General features: G+C 50.3%; 1 protein-coding gene across 2 annotated transcripts in view; it reads right to left on the reverse strand.

Moving 5' to 3' along the window:
* Window positions 1-227: 227 nt before the first annotated feature.
* The window catches only part of strn (striatin, calmodulin binding protein), a 70,282-nt gene continuing 46,041 nt past the window's right edge, over window positions 228-24,468 (reverse strand). The window contains exons 5-18 of one of the 2 annotated variants that reach the window (XM_035405358.1): window positions 18,102-18,266; window positions 16,628-16,760; window positions 16,332-16,491; window positions 12,261-12,371; window positions 10,409-10,552; window positions 9,274-9,410; window positions 6,794-6,969; window positions 6,218-6,265; window positions 5,717-5,838; window positions 5,014-5,181; window positions 4,704-4,844; window positions 4,514-4,615; window positions 3,742-3,828; window positions 228-3,304 (exon numbers count right to left, since the gene is read on the reverse strand). In XM_035405358.1, coding sequence (XP_035261249.1) covers window positions 3,135-3,304; window positions 3,742-3,828; window positions 4,514-4,615; window positions 4,704-4,844; window positions 5,014-5,181; window positions 5,717-5,838; window positions 6,218-6,265; window positions 6,794-6,969; window positions 9,274-9,410; window positions 10,409-10,552; window positions 12,261-12,371; window positions 16,332-16,491; window positions 16,628-16,760; window positions 18,102-18,266 — 1,864 coding nt within the window. In that variant the 3' untranslated portion in view covers window positions 228-3,134. The remainder of the gene's footprint in view (window positions 3,305-3,741; window positions 3,829-4,513; window positions 4,616-4,703; window positions 4,845-5,013; window positions 5,182-5,716; window positions 5,839-6,217; window positions 6,266-6,793; window positions 6,970-9,273; window positions 9,411-10,408; window positions 10,553-12,260; window positions 12,372-16,331; window positions 16,492-16,627; window positions 16,761-18,101; window positions 18,267-24,468) is intronic. The other variant, XM_035405359.1, reaches the window with a different exon arrangement.

Consider the following 24,468-nt stretch of genomic DNA (forward strand, 5'->3'; position numbering starts at 1 on the left):
TAACGCGTCGTCATGACAACGTTACCGCATCGTCGCAACAACGTTTCTGCGTCACCGTGGCGACGTTGCTGCAAGGTGAGCCAAAGCCAGGCAGGATAATGGCACTGCAGTTCTGTTGTACCTCTCTCTGGCCAGCAGGGGGCCCCCCACACTCCCTTTTGGACTGATAACAATGGTGTTTGTACAAGAGACTACACAAGCACCACTAAGAAACACACCAAACAGGGTCCATTTCACGTCAATTTATGTGTTTCCATATATACTGTATATTTATAAATAGATCTTTTTTTAATACTTTAAACTATACATGTTTCTGAATTTTACTTTTTTAATTTCTAAAAATTAATAACTGATTCACCAAAACACCTCTGAAAATATTTTTTAGTACTATGCATACAGATACATTTCCCCAATTTTTTTTTTAATATTTCCCCCACCATCCCTGGAGAAACTTCTAAAAGACATCTCAAGAGACCACAACATTTGGTAAACAGCAACCCCCCACCATCATTCCATGGTTCACGGCAAAGACTTAATGTTCTGGGGGGACGGAAAAAAAAAATACAAACAAAATAAACTCTCTCTCCACTCACAGAGCTTTCAAGAAGCATACAAACTCATCATAAAAACAAAATAATCATCTGCAGCCATTCAAGAAAACACACCTAGCATCCCAAAGATTCACTTTTTTTGTTTTTCAAGTAATCAGAAAATAATCTTTTTTTTAAAAATGCACCTCTCTCCCTCTCTCTCTCTCGCTCTATTAAACTTATTTTCTTTGAATCACATACAGTTTTAAATGGAGTGCTTTAAAAGTGGTGAGTCCTTTAAAGGTTTAGCTGTGCATTCGCTCAACACATCTTTCTGATGGGCGCTAATGTAAAGGTGACTAGATGTTTCCATCTTTGTTCCGTCCTAGACAGGAACTCTACAGCAGGCAAACAGGAAGTGGCCGACCTTAAATAAAGATTGTACTTCTACCCGGCCACTGTCAAAGACTTGATTTGTTTGGCTTTCAATGAGTCACAGAGACAGTATAAAATAAATGCACAGTAAAAGGGTGGCAGGTGGGGGGGGGGGGGGGGGGAGGAGCATTAAGACAAAAACATATCAATCACTATAGCAACCTATTTCTAATGCAGCTTGTCCATACTTTGAGGAAAAGCTGATTTTCTTGTGACAATGAGGAATATCATTAAAAACCAGAGCATTTTCCAAAAAAAAAAAAAAAAAAAAAACTTGGCTCAACAACATCAATTACTCCTGTTCAAATTACTTTAAAAAAATAAACCCCTGGAATAATTTAGCTTTTTTTTAAAACTTTCAGTTCACATGACTTCTATTTTGTTAATATATTACAGTATTGGCAACATTTCCCTATGATGTTGGTCTACACACTCCGTATATTTAAGAAAGGTACGCTCCCAACACCAGAAACACCGCACCCATCTGTAAGAGCTGCAGTCGTAGGAGTAGCGTTCACAGTCTCTCTGTTTTTGGCCACTGTTGGCTGTCTGCAGGTCAAGTCGTTGTTTCTCAGTAATTTTGGAAATTCAGAGAAGCAGTTCACTACAGTGGTGAAACAGACAGACGTGCAAGGTGAGGGGCACTGCCCTCACAAAGGAACAACAGACAGTGAACGTGTTCACGTAGCACAGCAGGTGCAAGAGGGGGAAAAAAAAACAAACAAAAAAAAAAACGATACATTTAATTACGCGAAAACTATTAGAAATTAGCCAACTCACGCAAGTTCAGTGGGAGAGGGGCTATTTGTGACTGAGAAAAATAAGTACATCTCCAACATTCTAAAATCCAGTTCTTCTATATTTAGAAAAATAATATAATAGACTGAGAGGAATTCAACAAAAAGAGTCTTGCCCACTCAGCAATTACACCAAAAAAATAAATGTCTATATACCATCCACTGCAGTTCTCCCACCGCACTAAGGTGTACCCCCACACTGTGATGTCAGCAGCCCTGTACTGACTGCAGATCACTCCCATGAAAACGCATCATAACCTCTTTAAACTACAGGGTGGAGTTTCTGTTTGCAGGGTCGGTATTTGGCAGAGCAGAGTCCACACTCCACCCCAGTGATCGGCCAACTTCCTGCCAAATACAGCCTCGCCTCCCAGAGGACAGTCCTCACCTTCCGGATCTTCTCTTTTTTTTTTTTTTTGGAAAAGCACTCAAATGAACTCAGGCTCTATTTTAAAGTTTAAGATGGAATATAATTATGTATTTTAGATTTTTTCCCCCCCAATTAGATCCAATATTATATTTAAAAATTAACTTCTACTTTTGTAAGCCCACCACCAAAAGAAAATGCTTGGTAAAATGACACTTGTATTTGGAGACCCTACTGTGAAGCAAAGGCACATTTTTATGTTTAAAAACAATAAGCAAAGGGGGGGGGGGGGTGCTTCCATGGCAACGTCAGCATGCCTTTTAAACGCGCACGTAACTGCATCTGTCCTGATGCCACCTGTCGCTAACATCATAAAAAGGGGGCCGTCCCACTTTGTGTAAAGATTCTTCCCTGAAGGTGAGAAAAAGAACACATGGACAAAACGATTGGGTGGAGGGGTGGATGGGGGGGGGGGGTGGAGTTTTGGGAGAGAGGTCCACATATGCTCTGCCACTGTCCTCATCTGTGGAACTCTTGACATAAAAAAAAAAAAAGAGAAAAAAAAAATGACAACCTTAACCCTCTTACCCCTCCCCTCCACTTCCTGTCGGGGCTGAACTGAGCAAACGCCCAGAAACCGGCCGCACCCAGGCCTGCCTGGATGGTGGAGGTTTGGGGGGGGGGGGGGGGGGTCGGAGTGGACAGCTGCACCCTGGAGCAGCCCCCCCCCCGTCCTCCTCAGCCTCGGGGGCTTCCTAATCTACCGCGGCCACGCCCGTTTCTGTCCAGGTGTCCGAAGAAGAGGTGCGAGGGGTGAGGGGGTGTGGATTTGGGAGGAGCCGACCGGTGAAGGAGGAGCCGATTGGTGGAGGGTGTGGGGGTGAGCGCGGGTGGGGAGCCCACCTCTTAAGCCCTGCCCCTTCTCTGTCCCCATTGGCTGGCGGCAGTGGCGGAGGTGGCAGAGAGAGGAGGAGGAGGAGGAGGAGGAAGAGGACGGCCTCTGGGTCATACGAAGACCTTGGCCAGGGCGTCGGCTCCGGCGCTGGCGATGTAGCACTTGGTCGGGTGGAACGCCACGTCGTGGATCGACTCGTCCAACTTCTTGCGGTGGGCGGTGAACTCCTGGATGCAGGTCTTACTCTCCAGGTTCCACAGCCGGATGGAGCAGTCATGACCTGGGAGGGGGGGGGGGGGGTGAGAGAGAGGGAGAGATATATATATATAGAGAGAGAGAGAGGGAGAGGGAGAGAGAGAGTGAGAGAGAGGGAGAGGTGATTGGATGTGTGTGTGAGAGAGAGAACGAAAAAAAATTCTAGTTTAAATCAAATAATTATTATTTCAAATTCATTTTTACTGTTTTAGTTTTTGTCTTGTGTATGTGCACCCTCTACTGTTCACAATAGGAACTGTAGCTCAAAATAATCCCCTCGGTTGGTGCTGTGTCATGTGACCGTCATGTGACACTAATGGATGTAATTTTATACACCATCTCAGCCCTGTGAAAAGTGTGCAGTCCTTAAACAGCACGGTTTTAATTTAAAACACAACACTGTGCATTGATGGTATTAATGTGATACGAGATGCGATTCAGACAGGCTGGTCCTGCACTTACTTCCAGACATGAGATACAGTCCGTTGGGGTCGACGGCTAAGCTAGTGACCGCGTCTAAGTGGGCAACCATGGAGTGGATCAATTTTCCTGCAGGAAGAAGGAGAGCCAAGTCAACAAAGTGCACGGGGGTTAAGTGTACATAATGCAGACAGTCTCTTAGCGCAGAGAAATGGTTTCAACCATTCCCTTCTGTTTTTAAAGGCATACTACGCTGGATTTTTTAGCCTTGCTGTGGTCCTGCGTTTACAATCAAAGAAGTCTCCGCCTCTTGTCTTCGACCCCGCCCACTCCCTCCTCTGAGTTCCCGACCGAGTCACAGCCCCGGCTGTCGGACCCACGTTACTTTAGCGAAGTAGCGCCGGTTCCCCCCTTCTTATGCCTCTCATTGACAGCCGTTGTAAAAGGCAATCTGCACCCACAGAGCAGTCAGGGAGGATGATTGGTTGAGACAGAACGACGCCTCTCACTAACAGCACACTTACTGCGGCAAGAAACATTTTTTATGAGCCGGTCAATATGGAAATCCCAACCACCATTATTGATGCAAAAACCCCACAAGGTCAATGGACCGTTTCTACACTGCTAGCTCATGAGCAGCGTGGCTAAGGGTCTACAGGCTATGCTTGGGTGTCTGGGAGCAGTGCAAAAGCGCCCTCTGCTGGTGACACAGGAAACAGACCATTGCACCAGAGAACCTGCGCTGTTGTCAATAAACCCCTTAATATAGTCGTAAAAAGCCCCCTGCTGGCGATGCGGGGAACTGGGCTCGTACCCGTGTTGTTGTCGAAGAACTTGATGTGGCGGTCCTCCTGAGCGGTGATGGTGATGGGGAGGGTGGGGTGACTCAGCACTTTGTTGATCTGGCAGGGGAGGCCTGGGGGTGCGGGGAACAGGAACAGTTAGCGGTGTTAGCGCCCCGGCGGCGTTAGGGATTAGGTGGAGCGAGCGCGTTAGCGTCGTACCCGGCTCTGCGGTGGACTCCAGGCTGAGGACCAGCTGCTGCGTCTCCATGTTGAAAAGCCCCGTCTCCCCGGTGCTGAACGACGTCACCATGTGGGCGGGCTCACTGCACACCAGGTCCACCGACGAGGGGATTCCCAGCTCTGCGATAGGAGGACGGCGCTGTCAATCAAACCCACCCATTCTATGCTGTACCTTTTCTAAAAATCTGGGAACAGGAGTTCCTTACTCATACCGTAACCTTCTCCTTTATGAGTGAAGCAGCAACACTGATCCTGGATCAGTGCTGAGAGGCGTTACAGGGACGCTCACCTCGGTTCTCGTTGAAGACGGCGAGGGCGGGGGAGGTGTCGGCGGCGTTCCACAGCCTCACCGTCCCGTCGCCCGAGCAGGAGAGGAGGCGGTGGTGAGCCGCGCTGTACACCAGGCCCCAGACGGCGTCCGTGTGCCCACACAGCGCCCCCCGGAGGACGGAGGGCTCTATGACAGGGGAGAGACACCGGGCCCGTTAACTCAACACAGCGAGCTGTTACCTGGGATTTGGGGGGGGGGGGAATTAAACATCATCCCAAGTAAACGTTCCTTGTTTCATCTGTGTTTGCGCTGGCTTAAAATCTGAAAACTGTGCCTCACTCTACAGTGACCCAGGCAGGGCGTAAGATCAAAGCTGTAATGCTACTCTCTTCCCATGTGACCCGGTTGGTGAACATCCACTGTGGGCCACTGACTGAACCCTGGATCACATGACGCCTAATCACGTGGACGCCAAAGTGCGCTACAGACTGCTGAGGTTTTGCCTTTCTGTTTTTTTCCCCACTGACCACGTGTCCGTGTAGCAGTGATTCAGTACAGCCCGTTTCCCAACGTTAGCGTTGCATAAGAACGAGTGGGAGGGGAACACAAACAAGCACCGCGCGTCTGTCTGTACCTGAACCCGAATAAACCACAGCGACTGCTGCGTCACCCTTTCCCTGACCGTCCCGCGAGCGAGCGAGCGCAGCTGGGCGGGGCGTACCGTACGAGTCGTAGGGGTCGATGTTGGGGTTGGGGGTGTTCCAGCTTTGGATGGTGCCGTCCACGCCCCCGCTGAAGCACTGCTCCCCCGAGGAGCTCATGACCACACACAGCACAGAACCCCTGCAGGGGAGGGAACAGAGGTGAGAATTGGGCCTGGGAGGGAGGGAAGGGGGGTGGGGGGGAGGGGGGGCGGTTGGCAGTTGGCGAGTTCGGCCAACTCAAGCGGTACTATTGCACAGCTATGAGTCTAACCTTCACAGTGATATATGACAAGGCTGGTTTTGTCTTTTCTAATCCATTTGGAGCTGTAAATATTGGTCCAGTGGGAACATTTACACAAACAGAAAATGAGAATAAAAGATAAATGAAAGGGTGATGAATGGGTGATAAAAGCGTAGGCCTGAAAGCTACCAGCGCCGCGGGGATATTTTCCATTCGCTGACGCTGGGAGGAGCTTCTAAACGGTGAAGGGGCGGGGGGGGGGGGGGGACAGGCTCACCTGTGGGCTCTGAAGGTGTATATTGGCTCCACGTCGAGTGCAGCACTCCTGGGGGTGAGGGGGGAGAGACTGTCAGACTCAGCTCTGAGGTAAACTCTCCAGCACATGCAAATTAAGCCCGACTCGGGCCTGCAGTTCTCACTCAAATTACATGAAAGCACTTCAGAATGAGGCACATTTCCCCAGAGTGGTCAAACTCTGCTTTAATTAATGAGCAGCCATAATTTTAACTAGCCTTAATAGCCACAGAAAACAACCTATAAGTATCTTTACTATAACCATTTCATATCACCATCTTGACTTAGGAAGAGTTAGGAAATGTGTAAGCAATTTATGTATGCATAAACTTAAATTCCTAAAATTTTTAAATCACTTAAAAATTTAAAATAAAAATGTTTTGGACTGTTAAATTTCTTAATCCCAGGAAGAAAATCGAACACAAATAAACTTTTTTGCTGGCTGTCACAAAGGCATTTGGCGTGGCCAATCAAACACGTTCCCTGGGTTCAGGGCTCTCAGAGGCCCCTCCCCCAGGGGACGCGCGGCGGCGGCGGTAGCGGCGGCGGCGATGCTCACTTCTTGGCGGGCGCGGTCTTCTGCAGGTTCCACATCTTGAGGGTGTGGTCCTCCGACGCGGTGACCAGCACGGGCTCCACCGGGTGGAAGGCCAGGCCGCGGATGGCGTCGAAGTGGCTCCGCAGCGTGAACTTGGGGTTCCACGTCTTCCGCAGGGCGTCTTTGTTATTGGTGATCTGGGGGGGGGGGGGGGGGGAGGCGACGAGCTTGTGACATCGCTGTCGACTGCTAAACCCGTGCTAAATGGAGTCTATACAGGAGGTAAACTTTCTCAAACTGAGCGAAATGTGTTCTATACAGGAGATAAACATTGCCAAACTATGCTAATTGGATTCTATACAGGAAGTAAACATTCACAAACTGTGCAAAATCCCTTCAGAACAGGAGGTAAACATTGCCAAAATGTTCCCCAATGGGTTCTGAAAAGGAGGTCAACCATCGCCAACATGTACTAAACAAAAAGGAGGTAAGCAATCAAAAACTGCTGCATACGTACTAAAAACAATGTACTGCAATACCATAAAACAGGATGCATATAACAGGATGCACACTAAATGGTAATTACATTTAGGGATTTAGCAGAACCACTTATCCAGAATAAATAAAAAAGTGCACGCAAATAAAAAGCCTCAGACAAACAGCCCCTCATAAATCCACGAAGTCAAACGCAAATCTGACTCAATTATGAAGATGAGCTCGACTCTACTGATTAATGCCTAATCCGATAAAAACTAGCAGTAATACCCAGAGTCAAGCAAGTGCTTGCTTTTCTGCAGCACATAGGCAGTTTTTTTTTTTTTTTTTGTCAAGAGGAGACAAAATGTTGCCTGAATAGAATAGAGTTGCTTTAAGGAGCGGTACAAAAACATTACAAAATACAATCATGTAAAATAATGTGACACACAGTAATGCAGAACAAAGCAATATACCGGAATAGATTATTATATTTGTGTCTGTGGGCGGTAACACTGCTATATTTAACAGCGTTATCGTTGAGCTGCTAGGTTCAGATCAGCGTTTTCTGGGTGGCAACCCGTCGATTCGGAAACCGCGGCCGTCGAGAAGCACGTCTCACCCTGGGCCGCAGCCGTCGTATCGCTCCGCGGGAAATTGGTTTGGGGTCTCGGGCGCGCGGGACGAAATCCGGCGGTAATTAAAAGGCGGGTCAAACATTGACATTTCCAGAGCCGGAGGCCGTTCTCACGCAAGGCCCCGGCGCGCGGGGAAGTTAATTGATTTCCGAGCGCTGTTTACCGTCTCCCCCCCCCCCCCCCCCGTGTTTGCCGAACGCCACAAAAGCTCAATTTGAGCACGCGGGAACGGGAGGCTAGCGCACCTCCTTTACGCGGCGAAGGGTTAGAACGCGGACGGAGCAGAGAAGCAGCCGCCGCCGCCACCGCCGCGTCTGCTACCCTTTTCTCCGGTACATTCTGTCCAGCCGAAGGGAACAATTAAAAAAAAAATGGGTGAAAAAAAAAAACACCCAGAATGCATCTGCACTGACCATCAGGGCTGAAAGCTGGCAGGCAGCTCGAGCCAGCGGAAGGCCGCTGCGTCTGAAAGCTGTGGCGCTAATTTCCACTTCATTAGCGACGCGTTCTGACTGAGCCGAGTCATTAAGGTGCGATATTTAATCTGCACGCTGCCACAGACGTCGCCGCAGGATCCTTTTCCTGACCGATCAATCCGTCCTTTTTCTCCGGTTAAAGCGCCACTGTTTATTTCCACTAGCCCAAATAAAGCATTCAGCACACACTGAGAAATAAATGTTTACGGAGAAATTAATCCTGAAATGTTGCCTTTGAAGGAACTTGGCTTCAGTACAGGGGACTTTCGGCAAGGCAATGGGTCACTACCAGAGAACTGCGGCACTAAAGATTTAGTAGAACAAGAAAATGCTAAATTAGCGTTTAGCTACTTCGGCTGAATCGGGAAGGGATGTGCGGTCTCTGGTGCTCAACCCTACCCAAAGATTTTACCCCACCCCTTACCCACAGGTCCTCACATTGTAGGCCAAGTTAGACCCAACCCTCCCCCGCTGGTCCTCACATTGAGGAGGCGAGGTTGTACCCCAACCCAGTCCTCACATTGTACCCTTCCTCTCCCCCACTGGTCCTCACATCGTAGGCCAGGCTGTACCCCATCTCTCCCCTGCTGGTACTCACATCGTAGGCCAGGCTGTACCCCATCCCTCCCCCGCTGGTCCTCACATCGTAGGCCAGGCTGTACCCCACCCCTCCCCCGCTGGTACTCACATCGTAGGCCAGGCTGTACCCCATCCCTCCCCCGCTGGTCCTCACATCGTAGGCGAGGTTGTACCCCACCCCTCCCCCGCTGGTCCTCACATCGTAGGCCAGGCTGTACCCCATCCCTCCCCCGCTGGTACTTACATCGTAGGCCAGGCTGTACCCCATCCCTCCCCCGCTGGTCCTCACATCATAGGCCAGGCTGTACCCCATCCCTCCCCCGCTGGTACTCACATCGTAGGCCAGGCTGTCCGCCTCGTTGGCCACCGTCAGGCCGGCCAGCTCCCCCAGGCCCAGCTCGCTCTCCATGGCCTCGTCGGCCCCCATGATGAAGGACTTCCCCGATGTGGGCGGGAACGTCATGGCCTCCACTAGGGGGCAGCACAACACACAGGAGTCAGACCCGGAAGGCTGGGCACGGAGAGTGGTAACCTCCCCCTCCACCACCACCACCACTCCCCACTTCCCTGACACTGAAAAGCACCGGCCAGGAACTGACTGATCGGAATGAGATTTTTATTTTTTCCTGATTAACAATCAGCAGTTAAAGAAAGTAAAAGCTCTTGGCGTATGCGCTTATGACATCACTCACATCCGCAGCCTCTGGCAGAGAAATTTATTGTCTGAGAACAATCAGATGAATTCAGATTAATCAGCGATAATGAGGAAAAAGCACACCCCAGCAGGATCATGTATGGAAGGGGGGGAAGGGGGGTCCAGCCATTGAACACCCTATAGCAGGGGTGTCAAACGCCAGTCCTGGGGGGTCACAGTGCCTGCAGGTATTTGTAGTTTCCTTTCAATAGGCAGCCAATTACGACCTTAAGAACAAGGTGTGTGGACTTTTTAGCCAATCAATGACTTGAATGCATCACTTGTGCTAAAACACACTGAAAACCAGCAGACACCGCTAGCCTCCAAGACTGGAGTTTTACAACTCTGTCCTATAGCCAGATTTAGGCAATAGACTCATATTAACCCTTTAATGGCCCATGCTCAGCCAAGCAATATATTATATTCTGCCAATTCATGTAAACACACTTTTACCATTTACTGATGATATGTTGAAAACTGCCAGTAGCAACCAATAAAGTACAAGAAAATAGAACCAAGCCGAAGGCAGCTGGTACCAGCTCTAGATTATGTTGGTAGCCAGTGGCATAATAGCGAATGAAACAGAACAACGTGATTGGTCGACCCAAGTGGGGAGCCTGTAAGGAATCACCAATCACACTGTTCTATTATATTCGCGGTTATGCAATTAGCTACCAACATACTCCAGAACTGGCAGAGTGTCTCTCCATTTTGTTTGAATGCGCCGGCGGCAGGACAGTGTTTCTCTGATTCTGTGGCCCAGGAGGGGCGGTACCTTCGTCGGCGCGGTTGGGCTCGTGCTCGTTGAGCCGGGCCACGCTGGGCCGGGCGGGGGGCGTGACGGACGGCTGCATGGGGGGCAGGTCCTCGGCGTCCCGCAGGTTGGCCAACATGTCCTGGAGCTTGGACCGGTTGGGTCCTAGGTTCGAGGCACGTGGGGGGGGAGACAGTATTAATACACATACAACAGAAGAATCAGACTCGCAAATAAAAAAAAATGATAAAAAACTGAATGAAGCGGAAGAAAGGCACTGAAAATTTAAAAAAAGAGGGAGAGAAAAGAGCTTTAGGTAAAGAGCAGCAACAGATGTAGAAAGCAGTGGAGGAGTTTGGATTTCCTTTTTTTAAAAATTATTCGTTATTATATGGTTTACAGCGCACCCTTTTTTGAGGCTGGCGCGAAACTAGCGAGCAAGCGACAGAAGAACAGAGGAAGTAAAGAATGAGCATGACGGTTGGGCTGAACTCCCCCGCCCCGCCCCCCCACCCCATGCCAGGACCTGACAGGGTGTGGATGGGAGACCCCCACCCCCCCCCCCCCAAAGTGAGGGCCAAGTAGGGCGCCTCCCAACCTTTCACCCTGATAAACCCCCCCCTCCCCCCCTTACCCTGTCAAAGTAATGACTCATCCGCCTCATAACATAACCCAAAAATAAAGAAAAGCAAACACAAAAAACTCTCACTCAACAATGACAATAGAGGTGGGAGTGGGTTAAAAAATAAAATAAAAATAAAGAGGATTAAGGCAAGGAAATAATGAGGAATTAAAAGGCGGCTAAACTGTGAAAATAAAAAGATAATTGGGAAGGGGAAAGATAATTAGCAGACAAACGTAAACAGGAGGATTAGGACATTTAGCTACGCTCAGCGTTTCGATGTAAGAATAAATAAATAAAGCGGTGTGGATGTGTTCACTGGTGAGATAATTCAGGGGTTTGTGGAGTGGAGCGTTAGCATTGCTAGAGGATGTGAGTGACGCAGGTGGCGTTCGCTAGCCCAGGTAAAGAGAGTGATGTCAGGGGCATCGCGTCACTAGCTGACACCCAGCCCGAAAAGGGGCGGGGCCGCCTTGAGGATCGTCGTGGTAACGGGCGGAATGTACTGGCATGCGCCGGTGCGTCTCCGCACACGTTCTGCGGGAACACGGCGGCTGAACGGGCGAGGAAGAGGACGGTGTACAGTTTAGCGTGCTGCAGCAGGGTGAACGGGTTTCTGAGCGCGCTTAATCCAGTGAAGAGAAAGACAGAAAAAAAGAGGGATGGAAAAAAAAAAAAAAAAAAACAGGGATGAAAACACAGCCAAACAGGAAAATGAGTGCAGGGAGGAGGACGGAGGACGGGAGCAGCTGCAGGTGCGGCTGGCCGCCCCCCCCCACCCTCACCCCCCCTGGGCCCCCCGGGCATTGATGGATTTTACCCACACAGCCAGTAACCGGAGCAGAAAAACAGAACGGGGGCTGACGAAGAGAGAAAAAAAGAAAGGAGAGGGAAGAGAAGAGGAAAGACGGGGGCTGAGGAATGACTGAAGGAGAGAAGGAAGGAAGGTGACAAATGCAATTTGTCTTCGTGAAACGCGGAGTGTGGGGGGGGGGGGGGGCTCAGACAAAGAAACGAACCAAAAAAACGTACAAACGAACAGGGACACGTTCAGAGGAAGGCAAAGGGAGAATGCCAAGGTGTCAGAAAGAACAGCAGAAGGAGAGATGGAGGGAAGTAATGAGAGAAAGCTTATTGCGATTGATTATTCTTTTCAAATTTTCTTTTTTTTTTTTTTTTTTAGATTTCCAGACTCGTCTGGAGCTCGTCAGCGGAAAAAGAAGGGAGACGGCGCCGCCCTAGTGGACTTACTCTTCACCCCCTTTTTCCCCTTGCGCTCCTTTCTGTACTGCTCCTTGAGTTTGGTAATCAGGCCCTGGTCCACGTCCCAGGCCTCGGACATGGGACACTGCTCTTCCTTCTCTACAGGGGGAGACAAACCAAACAGGCCCGTTGAGTTCCGCAGGCTCCCGCCCAGGCCGGACCCCACAAACACTGCTCTTCCGCTCGTGAGACGAATAAATAGAACCACTGAAAGAGCACTGGACAAAGCAGAACAAAAATGCCTCCCGTTGTGTTTTACCATGTTTTTCCTTCATAAAATTAAAAAACAAAGAAATTAGTCATAAAAATATATGTATATATATATATCTGCATAGAGTATATGCCAGATGGTTGCTCCCGCTGTTGTTGTTTGGGGGCATAAAGCGGGAGGTGTCGTCATGGAGACGGCGCCTCCGTCGGAACCAATCACGGCCATCGATGTTGAATTTTAAAAACAAAAATTTAATTGAGAAGGCCAATGGGGGGCACTGTTGAGCAGACTGCCCCACATTTGGTGAGCCCAGGGGCCTAGTCAGAGCTTGAGTTTGTATTTAAAGCCATGGGGGACGATACTGACGTGTACATTCAGGAAGAAAATCGACTCAATTCTCTTCGGATGGGAACACAGGGATGGAACGAATAAAGGTGGCGGCCACAGGTAGCCACACTGGGAATTTTTCTCTTGTTTTTTTTTTTTTAAACAAAGAACAAAGGGCACGAAAAACACTGCAGGCAGACACACGGGATATTAAAAACAATAAACACCAAGGACTCACTACCTAAATCATTCAGACTCCATTTCACAACCAAAAAAACTGCACATCGAAGATGTAACTCAATTTGGTGACGTGCAGCAATTCTGAAAATTTAAGTGTATAAGCATTAATTGAAAGGAAAGAAAAATCCTGGCACATTAAAATAAAAACCAAAGTATTAACACTGAAACAACCGTCATGCCATCTAGTCATAAGTTCCACTGTTTCCCCAGATTCTCAGACCGCAGTAAAACACCGCCGCGACACAGCTGATAACTACAAGGTGAAATCATCGGGGCGTGAGGTAAAAGAAAGAAAAAAAAAACCTCTCCCTGAGGCTCTTAATCCAGCCCAGGGGACTTGCAACCAAAGTATCAGGAGTTCAGCCCTTTGAAGAGTAAGTTTTTGGAATGTTTTTTCAGAAGTCTTAAGTTCTAGAACTCCATTGCTTTCAGTTAGCAGTAGCGATTGTTACATCAGCATTAGAATGTTCAGTTAAGAACACTCTAATCAGATATGTGCGCTGTGTGATTACAAACACTCTGGCTCTGCTGGCGATCCCTGGTCTTGGAGTTTAAAAGCTGAAAGAGGTTGAAATTACTACCTTCATACATAACTGCGGGTCAGTATATTTCCCTTGATTCCTTGTATAATGTAAGCAAAAAAAAACAAAAACAAAGTCTTCACCTGTTATTGTGTGACATGCTTGTGAGAGGAACACTGGATAAGCCTTTATTCTACAGCTGAACGGGACGTGAAGTACTCGGCAAGATGACTGGTTGAATTGCCTTTCCCCTTAGCTATGTACCCTGCATTCAAATATGAAATGAACACGCATTTGCAAGAAAAATAAAGTTCACGCTTTTTTTTTGCAGCTACGAGCACAAGGACACAGCCATCTTGGAACAAGCTAGGGTGTGACATCACTAGCATGGTTTGTCCTGGCTGCTCAAGCTAATCCTATTACAAGACCGCTGACTTTCACTGAGCTCAATGATGAATCGAGAGGAAAAAACAAAACAGAGAACATGAGGGGGGTGTTTTTGTATTGCCCCAGGATGCTCAAAGAAGTATTACCAAACAAAACTTAATTAATTCTCAACAAATACCCTTGACAAGACCATAACCACTTCACCTGAGGACAAATCATCCGCATTGATCAAAGACCCCCCCCCTTCCCCCCGCCTCCCCCCCCCCCTGCCCCTTCCACAGGTGGCCATTTTTCTAGCAATTTAGGTTTTCAATGCGGGGAAAAAATCTCATCTAAATTATAAAGCAAATGAACCAGAGTCATATTACAGAGTGCTTCACGTCCCCTTTAAACAAAGTAGCCGATCCTCTGGATAGCAGCCCACTGATATCACCGTACTGCAAACACCATGGACATTCTGTCCCAATGCTAGGCACTAAACAAACAGGCTTGTTTGCTCATAGCCTGAGAATGGACCTTTACAATAAATCTGACATTTCAGGTGTGGGAAATCAGAAACCTCCAAAGAAATTGAAGGACCTGGAAAGATGCAGAGACGTGTGTGTGTGTGTGTGGTGGGGGTGGGGGGGTGGGGGGGGTGTTCAAGGTGTTTTGTTCCTCCTGTGCTAAATCTGTGCGCCTCTTTTGCGTCAGTCTAATGAGTCCGCCTCTTGCTCATCTTCTCCCGCATCTCACTGAAGCTCCTGACTTCCCCCGGTCCCTCAGCAGGCGTCCGTCACCTTCGTGCTCTTTCTTCTTCCGTCTCCGACCTCCTCCTGCTGCGTTGCCCGCTTTTCCCCTCCTGTGTGATCTCTCTCTCTCTCTCTCTATCCATCTCTCTCTTCCCAGAATTCCACAGGGTTTTTTCCTCCCATTAACCCGCGTTAATTACTAAAATGCCAGATCAATAACATCTCAAAAAATGGATGCTTCATCTTTTTTCTCCACCTTGTTTCTCAGGAACGATAATTCACCAGTGAATTTCATTTCACCGGAATAAAAACTCACTCGGCACGGACAGCGCATTGGCCGTGAAGGCGGGTCCTAAGCTCCCTTGCGGTAAGGAGAGCTAATTGCCACCGGATGTCATATTTACTTAACATTAAAGGATTAACCTCAAGGTCTGAGTGCAAATTTGCTGAAAGGCAGTTCATTTAAAAGGAGTTCAGTCCACATCGGGGACCCAGCAGTCGTGAAGTGAAAGAGAGGACAGACGTCGAATCGCCTCTGGGAAACATCCCAAACAAACCACAGTCTCCACTGGTCTCAGATCAGCTATGGTGCAGTAACTCCCAGCAGAGACAGTTTCAGTAGAGACTGGTCAGGTGCTAGCATTAGCCCTAGCGCTCACAGAAATTAATGGTGGCAAAAATGAGCAAATTTCCCAGAATGGGCGCGCTATGGATTATGGGTAATTTTGCTACAAAGGAGCGCTCAGCTTGGTACCGACTGAAAAAAATGAATAGAAGTCAACTGGTAGCTTCATTAAGGTGCCACTTAAACCCTGATAACAGCGTTCAGAAATCATTTTGTTCCCATTTTTTCTTCTTTAAGCATGAAGGAAAACCTGTCTGCCTCGGCGTATGGCGAAACATGAGGCGTGACAACTAATATTTACCCAGCTGAAAAAGCGGTCTTGACACGATCTTCCACCTCAGGCATGGAAACATTTTACAACACCTCCTATCAAACAATCTCTGCTCTGTAAACACCACGCAGAGCAGTCTAACCACTGATCTGAGATCAGTGAAGAGTCGTGTATACAAATTGGGATGCTTCTAGAGCTGCCAGTCTGTGCTGTAGCCCATTCTCTATCTTACCCCAGTCCCCTCTCTCTCTTACCCCAGTCCCCTCTCTCTCTTACCCCAGTCCTCTCTCTCTCTTACCCCAGTCCCCTCTCTCTCTTACCCCAGTCCCCTCTCTCTCTTACCCCAGTCCCCTCTCTCTTACCCCAGTCCCCTCTCTCTTACCCCAGTCCTCTCTCTCTCTTACCCCAGTCCCCTCTCTCTCTTACCCCAGTCCTCTCTCTCTCTTACCCCAGTCCCCTCTCTCTCTTACCCCAGTCCCCTCTCTCTTGCCTCAGTCCTCTCTCTTACCCCAGTCCTCTCTCTCTTACCCCAGTCCTCTCTCTTACCCCAGTCCCCTCTCTCGTACCCCAGTCCTCTCTCTCTTACCCCAGTCCTCTCTCTCTCTTACCCCAGTCCCCTCTCTCTCTTACCCCAGTCCCCTCTCTCTTGCCTCAGTCCTCTCTCTTACCCCAGTCCTCTCTCTCTTACCCCAGTCCTCTCTCTTACCCCAGTCCCCTCTCTCGTACCCCAGTCCTCTCTCTCTTACCCCAGTCCGTGCCGTCCCCCGCGCTCCGTGACTCCGGTGAGCTCTCCATGTCGTCGGGGCTGGCCAGGAAGTCGAAGCCCTTGAGAGCCTCTTCTGTGTCGGGGTCGTCGCTGATGTCCGAGGACGAGGAGGGGGAGGAAGAGCCCTTCTTCCTCAGCGTCTGAGAGAGGGGCGGGGTTAGGGAGCACAGCCACACTGCAGGTTCACTAAAATACTGAAATAACCCTGACTGAGGAGTCCCTCAGGACCTGTGTGTGTGTGTGCGTACATGCGTGTGTGTGTGTGTGTGCACTCACTGCGGTCTCCATGATGGTCCTGTCCTTCCCATCGCTGTCTTCATCCTCGTCTTCATCGCTGAACTCGGCGGCCGCGCTCTCGATGAACTTGAAGGCCTCCAGCACCGAAGCGGAGTCGCTCAGGTCCGGTTTCCTGATCGCGCGCGGGAGCAAGGACAGAGAAACGAGTCACGACCTTCAACTGACCTTTCACCCTGGCTATCAACTACAAGCGCCTTGCTTTCCTCACCACGCTCGCAGCGTCACAACCCTACAGGAACCCTGAGAGCCATCATTTTTCTCTCCTCTTGCCCACTCAACAGCGTTCCATCAGGGAACGCATCTCATTTCGCTCAACCAGTATCATCGCCTCTACACAGAGGTCGGAGGTCAACGTCGAAGAAGCGAGACAACACAGACCAAACAGAAACCTCCGGTCCCTGAGCTGAACACGGAGAGAGAAGAACGGCGAAGCCGCTCTCACAACCGCGCTCTCCACCTCTGCAGACCAATTAGAACAGCCGCAGACGTACGCGGGAGCCTATTAAACCATTATCAGCCATTAGCATGTTTGACGACACACAGTACATTAAGCAAGCCCCGTTAACGAGCGGTAATTAGCGTGCCTTCGTCAGCCTCGAAGGACGTCGAAACGCACGACTCCTGTTCTCGTTTCAAGGGGCGCCCTCAATGGGGAAACTAGACCTGTAGCTTGTATGTTTTTTAATTTTTTTTTAAATTCTTGCTTTGTTTACAGAATCTCTATTCCCGCCCCCCCCCCCCCCCCCCCAAGTAGGAGAGCGGCTATTCTGTAGAAGAGCGGGATTTGTGATGAATTATGAGCGCTTGTCGTCGGTTAGTTTTACTTCCATCTTGCTTGGCTCAGTGAGTCGGGAAGAGGAGGGTAAAAAGGTCAGGCTGACAGAGCAGAGAGGAGCGGACATTAATTCGGTGAAGGTTCACCGCCGGCGGCCGCGGACTCCGCCCGACCGTTACGGCCGCGAGCGCGCTAGCATTCCCGCGAAGGCGACGCGGAGCGCACCGCCCGCCCAAAACCGGGCCGATGAAGAACAGCCCCCGTCTGCCTCAGCGGGGCGGTCGCCGCGGTTCAGACTCCGAGCGCGCTCTCTCCGCGCCTCCACGGGGTCGCCGTTCGTTCATCCGGCCAATCAGCTCGCTGCCGAACTGAGCCTCTGTGCTGAACATTATTCTATCCAATCGTAAGTCGATGCTGTAATCTAGGGCTGCTCAGCCATATTCTTGGAGATCTACGTCCCGTAGGTTTCCATTTCAACCCTACTGTAATTTTGGCACACCTGACTACCAATTAGCAGCTCAACGAGCTCTCCAGCTGTTGAGTAAGGTGCTTTGTTAGGGTTGGAGTGAAAACCTACAAGATGGTAGATCTCCAGGAACAGGGAGGGGCAACCCTGCGGCAATCAGAGACTGGGAGCGAATGAGGTCTCCTGGCCCCGGTGCATTGTGGGTAGCTCACCCGATCATGACGCTGCTCTTGAGGGACTCCGTGCCGTTGACCATGGGTTCTGGGTTCTTGTCGGAGGGCCTCTCCCCCGTGTCTCCAGCCAAACCCAGCAGTGCTTTGACCCGCTGGGACTTCACATCCAGTATGGTGTCCGTGTAGCCCACCTCCTGCAGGTACCTGGGGAAGAGGGGCAACAGGGGTCAAGGGTCAGAGTCGAGAACGCAACACATGTATCCTTATCTTCTCATGCTCTAGTTGGGCTAAAAGGCCTGTTCTCCTCATTATGTATTCTTATGTTTTAGATGGGCAGAATGGCCTGTTCCCCTCATTATGTATTCTTATGTTCTTATTTGGGGGTTCTGTAATTGGTTTGGGAAATGGGAAAACACTCTCATGTATTGTCAAGCTTTATGACAGCTCCTTCGATTCAGAAAAAAAGAAAAAAGATCAATCTAACTCAACAGCCCCCCCGCTGGCCTTTTTGATTAAAAACATGGAGCGCCGTCACTTCAATCCGCAGCGTAGGCTACACCGGCCCCCGCCTGAATGAATGGAGGATGAGAAAAAGAAAGCTGGCACACCGATCTGCCTTTTCCCCCAATGTGGGCGATTCCTTTCTTCTCTTCCGCAGCAGAAGAACAGCCCCACGAGCGGTTTTGTGTGAGCTGCGCAATCCGCGGGGCCGTGCTGTTCTGCAGGGGACATTTTGTGGAAGACAATACCCCGAACCGGTTTAGCCGTAGCAGCCCGAGCGAGCAGAAGAACGGTAAATCCAGCCGTCCAGGCACAACGTGTACGAGCCAGGTGCCGTTAATTAGGGACTGTAAGAACCTTTTCCCTCCACTGTCTCAAGCAAAGCAAAGCTATCCTTTTCTATCAGGAATGCGAGCTGACAAAAGTTTAATTTTATGTAACTTTTTAAAAAATTCAAAACTTTTTTAACCCATTCTTTAAGCAATCCTCAATTTTCCACTCCATGCAAAATATCTTCTGCCACCCGCAGTCATTGTGTCCGGTGTTGCTATAGTGATGAGACTGCCACAGCACTGTGGACCAATCAAAACCCTCTGTCTGATGCTCCCAATGACTGTAGGAATACTGTGACTGTGATGTCACAGTCAGGGCTGGGACGGTCAGGATACCGCTCCAAACCACAGGGCACACAGCGACACTCAAAACCAGCGCTTTCCCAGAATGCATCACTCAACGGGCACATTTTCTTACTCCCTTTTCCATTTTTCCCCAAAATGATTAACCCAAACAAAAACAATTCACAAGCGAGACGTCTGTGACATGGCAATGGTCGGCCCGCACCTCTCCCACACTAACTCACCCGTTAAACAGTCCACAGCGGTTGTGTCAGCACGCCAGCGAGTCTACACACCCCCACCCCCCCCCCCAACCTCCCCCCACCCCCACCCGAGACCACCAACCTCTCCAGAACATTCTGATCTGAACACTCCGTCAAGCGAACAGCGCTGGACGACTGCGAGATGGATGGCAGCCTGCAAGCGGAACCCCTGCACCCAGTCTTCGTCTCACTCAGGAACTAATTTAGCGGCGCAAAAAAATCAATTCTCATACGCCGAGGGCAGAATCCCTGCCTGCACACAAAGCAATGCCCTGGGAGCGGACTCGGCAGACATCTAATAACGCACTATAATCAACACACCTGGCGCAGAAACCAAATCGGGGGGGGCGGGGGTGTGGGAGGACAGGTCGCCACAGAGAACCGTAAAACTGTTCTTTTTTTTTTTTAATATATAAAAGCAGCGCTCCTGAACCAGTATTTATATAAAGCATCTCAGAGCAGTCGTGATGAACTCAGAAAGGTATGGCTGAACCTGAATCAGCTACGAGCTGCGCAGATGTGGACACGGATTCCGATCCTAGGAGAGTGTTCCTTTGGTTCGAGATGCTTTATGAATACAGGGTCCGGTTTCATAAAGCATCTCACAGCACGAGCGCTAATCCAGGGGGTCAGACTAGCCTTCTAGCTCACGATGGATCTGGGTTAGGATATCGACAGGGGAGCGGGAACCCGATCCTAAAATCGCACCCCTTCCTCCAGACACATTACCAACACGGGCCCGGATCGATGATGGGTTTCGCCTTTTCAGCTCGCGGCGGACGAAAGCAGAAAGTCGACAGACGAAGCCTGATCCGAAAGGCTCAGCCCCAGCCTTCGAGTCCCCGTGAATGCGGAGCTTAGCACAGCTTGCCGCTCCTTCTGCTGAAAGCCAAGCCGCTCACAAAAAAAGGCCACGCTAGCAGTTTTTCAGCCGATGGTCGAACGAGGACACAATGGCTCGTTCTTCTCCTCTAATTGGCCGGCCGGCCCGGCACTGGGACGGGACTCAGGACGCGGACACGGCCTGCGCTTGTTCGGCCGAACGCGCTAAATCAACAGAAGGCCTGACAGCCACGAAGAAGAAAAAAAGGGCTCGTCAACAAGACGACGCACGTACACCTCCTCGCCACAAATTAATAACAACCATAATTAATAGGGGCAAGCAAGCGCGACGAATGAAGCGATTTGTAAGTTTTAGCGCCATAATAAAACTGTCAACACAGATGCCTCTTGTCCCCGGTGAGCAAGGTACCCACAAAAAAAAAAAAAAAAAAAATCTTTCTTTTTTTTATTTCCGTCTTTTCAGTTCTTTTCCTGAGACGAGCAGCTTAACTCCAGCAGAGCCCTTCCACAGCATTTTAATGAATGGCTGTGAAAGTTCTGACAGGGGATCTACGGCGGCGTTAGCGGAAACATCTGGGACAGGAGCAAAACTCCATCCTCCCCAAAAAAGTGAGTTAGGATTCACATCATCTCCAGCCCATTAATCCAGACGGGTCTGGGGCGATCCGTCCAAAATACAACCGCGAAGCACACGCGCACACACACACACACACACACACACACACACACACACACCTCCCGCCACACGTTCAATTCAGCAGCGCCGCGACGCGTAAGCTAACGACCGATTAGCACGCCTTGCGTATATCACAAGTCGGCTGAAACACCGGCGCTGTTTTTCTGTCGCGTAAAACAGCCGGCGAGCGGCTCGAAACGCCGTGAACACTTCCAAGCTGGGGAACGCGGCCTTACTGTGCAGAAGAGGAACGGCCGGAGTCCCGGTCGCCGCGGAAACGGAGCCCGTTCGACGACGACGACGCTTCGCCGCAGATTTAGCGGGGTCGCTAGCGGCGGCCGGGTGCGCGGTGAGATTCGTGGTTGGGGTGCTGCGGTCCGTGCACTTCTCTGTGCGAGAGCGCTGGGTGAAATATCATCTGGTACCAGCTTTTAGGTGGCGGTGGGGGCAGGGACGGGGCGGGGGACAGGGGGGGGGGGCAGCGGGGGTTCCAGTCTCTTGCTGTACCAGCCTCCCCGCTCACAGGAGCCTGAATGGAGCAGCACAATTCCTCATTCATTCCAGCTCTGTCTCCAACAACGGCCCTGCTCTCTCTGTCTCTCTCTCTCTCTCTTTCTCTAAACACACACACACACACACAGTCTCTCTATGCATATACGCATAACACACAAACACACTCCCTCTCTCCATCTACAGTATATACAGTATGCATAACACACACACACACACACACATATCCTCTCTCTGTCCATATACACATAACACACACACACACACTCCTTCTCTCGATCCGTACACATATAACACACACACACACTCCTTCTCTCTATCCATATACACATAACACACACACACACTCCCTCTCTCTACCCGTACACACATAACACACACACACACTCCTTCTCTCTATCCATATACACATAACACACACACACACACACACACTCCCTCTCTCTACCCGTACACACATAACACACACACACACTCCCTCTCTCTATCCATACACACACACACACACACACTCCCCCTCTCTCTATCCATATACACATAACACACACACACACTCCCTCTCTCTATCCATACACACACACACACACACACACACACACACACTCTACTCTCCCAGCGGGGAAAAACAACGGCACATTCAGATTGCTGTTGAGGGATGTCAGCTAGGAGCGATAGCATTTAGCGCCCTGTTTTCGCAAAGCCCCAGAGGCTGGGTCTCCGTACAGCACACACTGTACGGTGAGAACGGGAGACGCACACACAGCCCGGGGGATGATGAGGAGGGACGGCGGCTTTTCACCAAAATCATCCTCGGTGTCGGGCGTGATGCAGAATGATGTCATCGCGAAGCAGGGGGTACGGGCCCCCGGCTGGGCGCCCCGTTTGTCAGGAGCGTCGGAGACGTTTGAAGCGCCTCAAACGAGCGCTGATATATGCGCGATCTAAGTCAGGCCGCCTCTTCATTAAAAAGTCACCTGCAAAGACTTCCTGTTCCATGCAATGAGAGCAGTGTCCCCATAGTGAGCACACCACACCACATGCACACACACGCACAGGCACACACAGGCACACACGTGCCCATTCTTGCTCTCACACACACACACACACACACACAGCCTAATATGGGCCACAGACGTCGGGTGAAGGACTGAATACTCGTTCTTGCGGTGAATTCCCCATTAGAGAACAACACAGCTAAAGGTCTCACTTTAACAGCCCGTCGCCCGCACGCAGAGCACAGGCTGCACCCGCGCTGTGAGGATTCAGCGGCTGGAAGGAGCCGCGGAGTGTGACAGGAGACCGGGGGCGAGGGAACAGAGAGAGAGAGAGGGGCAGCGGCCAGGCTGGTGATATATACGGACCGCAGGGCGAGAGAGCGAGTGGAAGTGCTGCTGCCCGGAGATGTAGGTCACATCCTGTTGGATTTCTTAACCCTTTCAGGTGCGAGATCGCAGATACGTGATCGGAATGCTCTAAACTCAACATTCTAATGCTGGTGGAACAACCACTGCTGGCAATTGAAAGCAATGGAGTTCTAGAACACCGACTTAGAATTTTAAAAATTACGATTTTATTTTTAAAAACCTACTCTCCAAAGGGTTAAATCTCGCACTCTCCCTCTCTTCATCTATAAAATCCTCTGTCAGGCTGTTTCCCTCTTCATCTCTCCCCTCCATCTCTCTCACTCCCTCCATCTTTCTTTCTCTCACTACCCTTCTCCCTCTCTTCTTCTCCTCTCCTCACTCTCTCTATCCATTGTCTTTGTGGTGTGCAATGGGTTCAGTGGTGTGCGCTCTCGTTCCTCTCTCTCTGTCTGTCCATTCTGTCCATCTTTGTCTTTGTGTCACTCACTCTTTCCCTCCTGCTCTCTCCCTCTCTCTCTCACTCATGCTCTCTCCCTCTCTCTCTCCCTCTGTCTCCCTCTCTCTCCATTGTCTTGGCGGAGTGCAGCGAGTTCAATGGTGTTCTCTCTCTATCCCTCCCCCTCCCTCTCTCCCTCTCTGTCCCTCCCTCTCTCCATCTCTTCCTCTCTCTCACAGTCTCTCCCTCTCTCTATCTCTCTCTCACACAGTCTCTCTCCCTCTCCCAGTCTCTCAGCATCAGCGACCAGAGGGAAGAGAGCTGAGGCAGAGAGAGGAACTCAACAGAAGTACAGCGCTGCTCTCACAGAGCCACAAACGTGCCTTCTCAGCAAACACCCTCTGGACCGAGCCCAGCACTCTCTGAGGCTGAAGTCCAGTTTCCCCCCTTTCCCAGGTAATGGAGGCGACTGGTGCACCAGGAGGAGAGAACATGGCCGCCGCAGGGGAACCTCTGAAGGACGCGAGACCGATTAACAGCGCGTCCTTTTCACATGTCACTGCGGTGATCTGCCTATTCAGGTCAAAGGCAGTGCGCATTCGAGAAACCCCGCAGGCAAATATATGGCATCGGCACCGATTGGATGAAGTGGGGGACATGGCTGCTGCTGGTTGGATGAAGTGGGGGCTCGGCTGCTGCTGATTGGATAAAGTGGGGGCTTGGCTGCTGCTGACTGGTCGAAGTGGGGGCTTGGCTGCTGCCGATTGGTTGAAGTAGGGGTTCGGCAATTCAGCATTTTTCTTGTTGCGTTGTCGTTGTTCTCTTCGCAGGGGGAGGCAGCGGTCACATGGGGTTCGCGCCAAAATAAAATTGATGGCGTGGCGCTGTGACGTCGTGTCCCCGCGGGAGAGAGACTGTGCCGATTCGGCGCGGTGCGTAGCGTGACCTCACGCCGGTCCTACAGTGGCGGGATCCTCTCAGCTCCGCGCACCCGTTCAAAAGATTTTTAAACGAGCTGTAAGGACTTTTGGTTGATTTCACCTGCCTCAGCATGTCTGAATGTTGACTTGAACTGGGATAGACTTGCAGGAGTCGTGAATTTATCAAAGGGGGGTGGCGTATGGCCCACCAAAGCCAAATGGGAGGCACACACACACACACACACACACACACAAACACACAAACACACACACACACAC

This window comes from Anguilla anguilla, chromosome 2 (assembly GCF_013347855.1).
Source record: "Anguilla anguilla isolate fAngAng1 chromosome 2, fAngAng1.pri, whole genome shotgun sequence".
NCBI classification, from domain to species: Eukaryota; Metazoa; Chordata; class Actinopteri; order Anguilliformes; family Anguillidae; genus Anguilla; species Anguilla anguilla.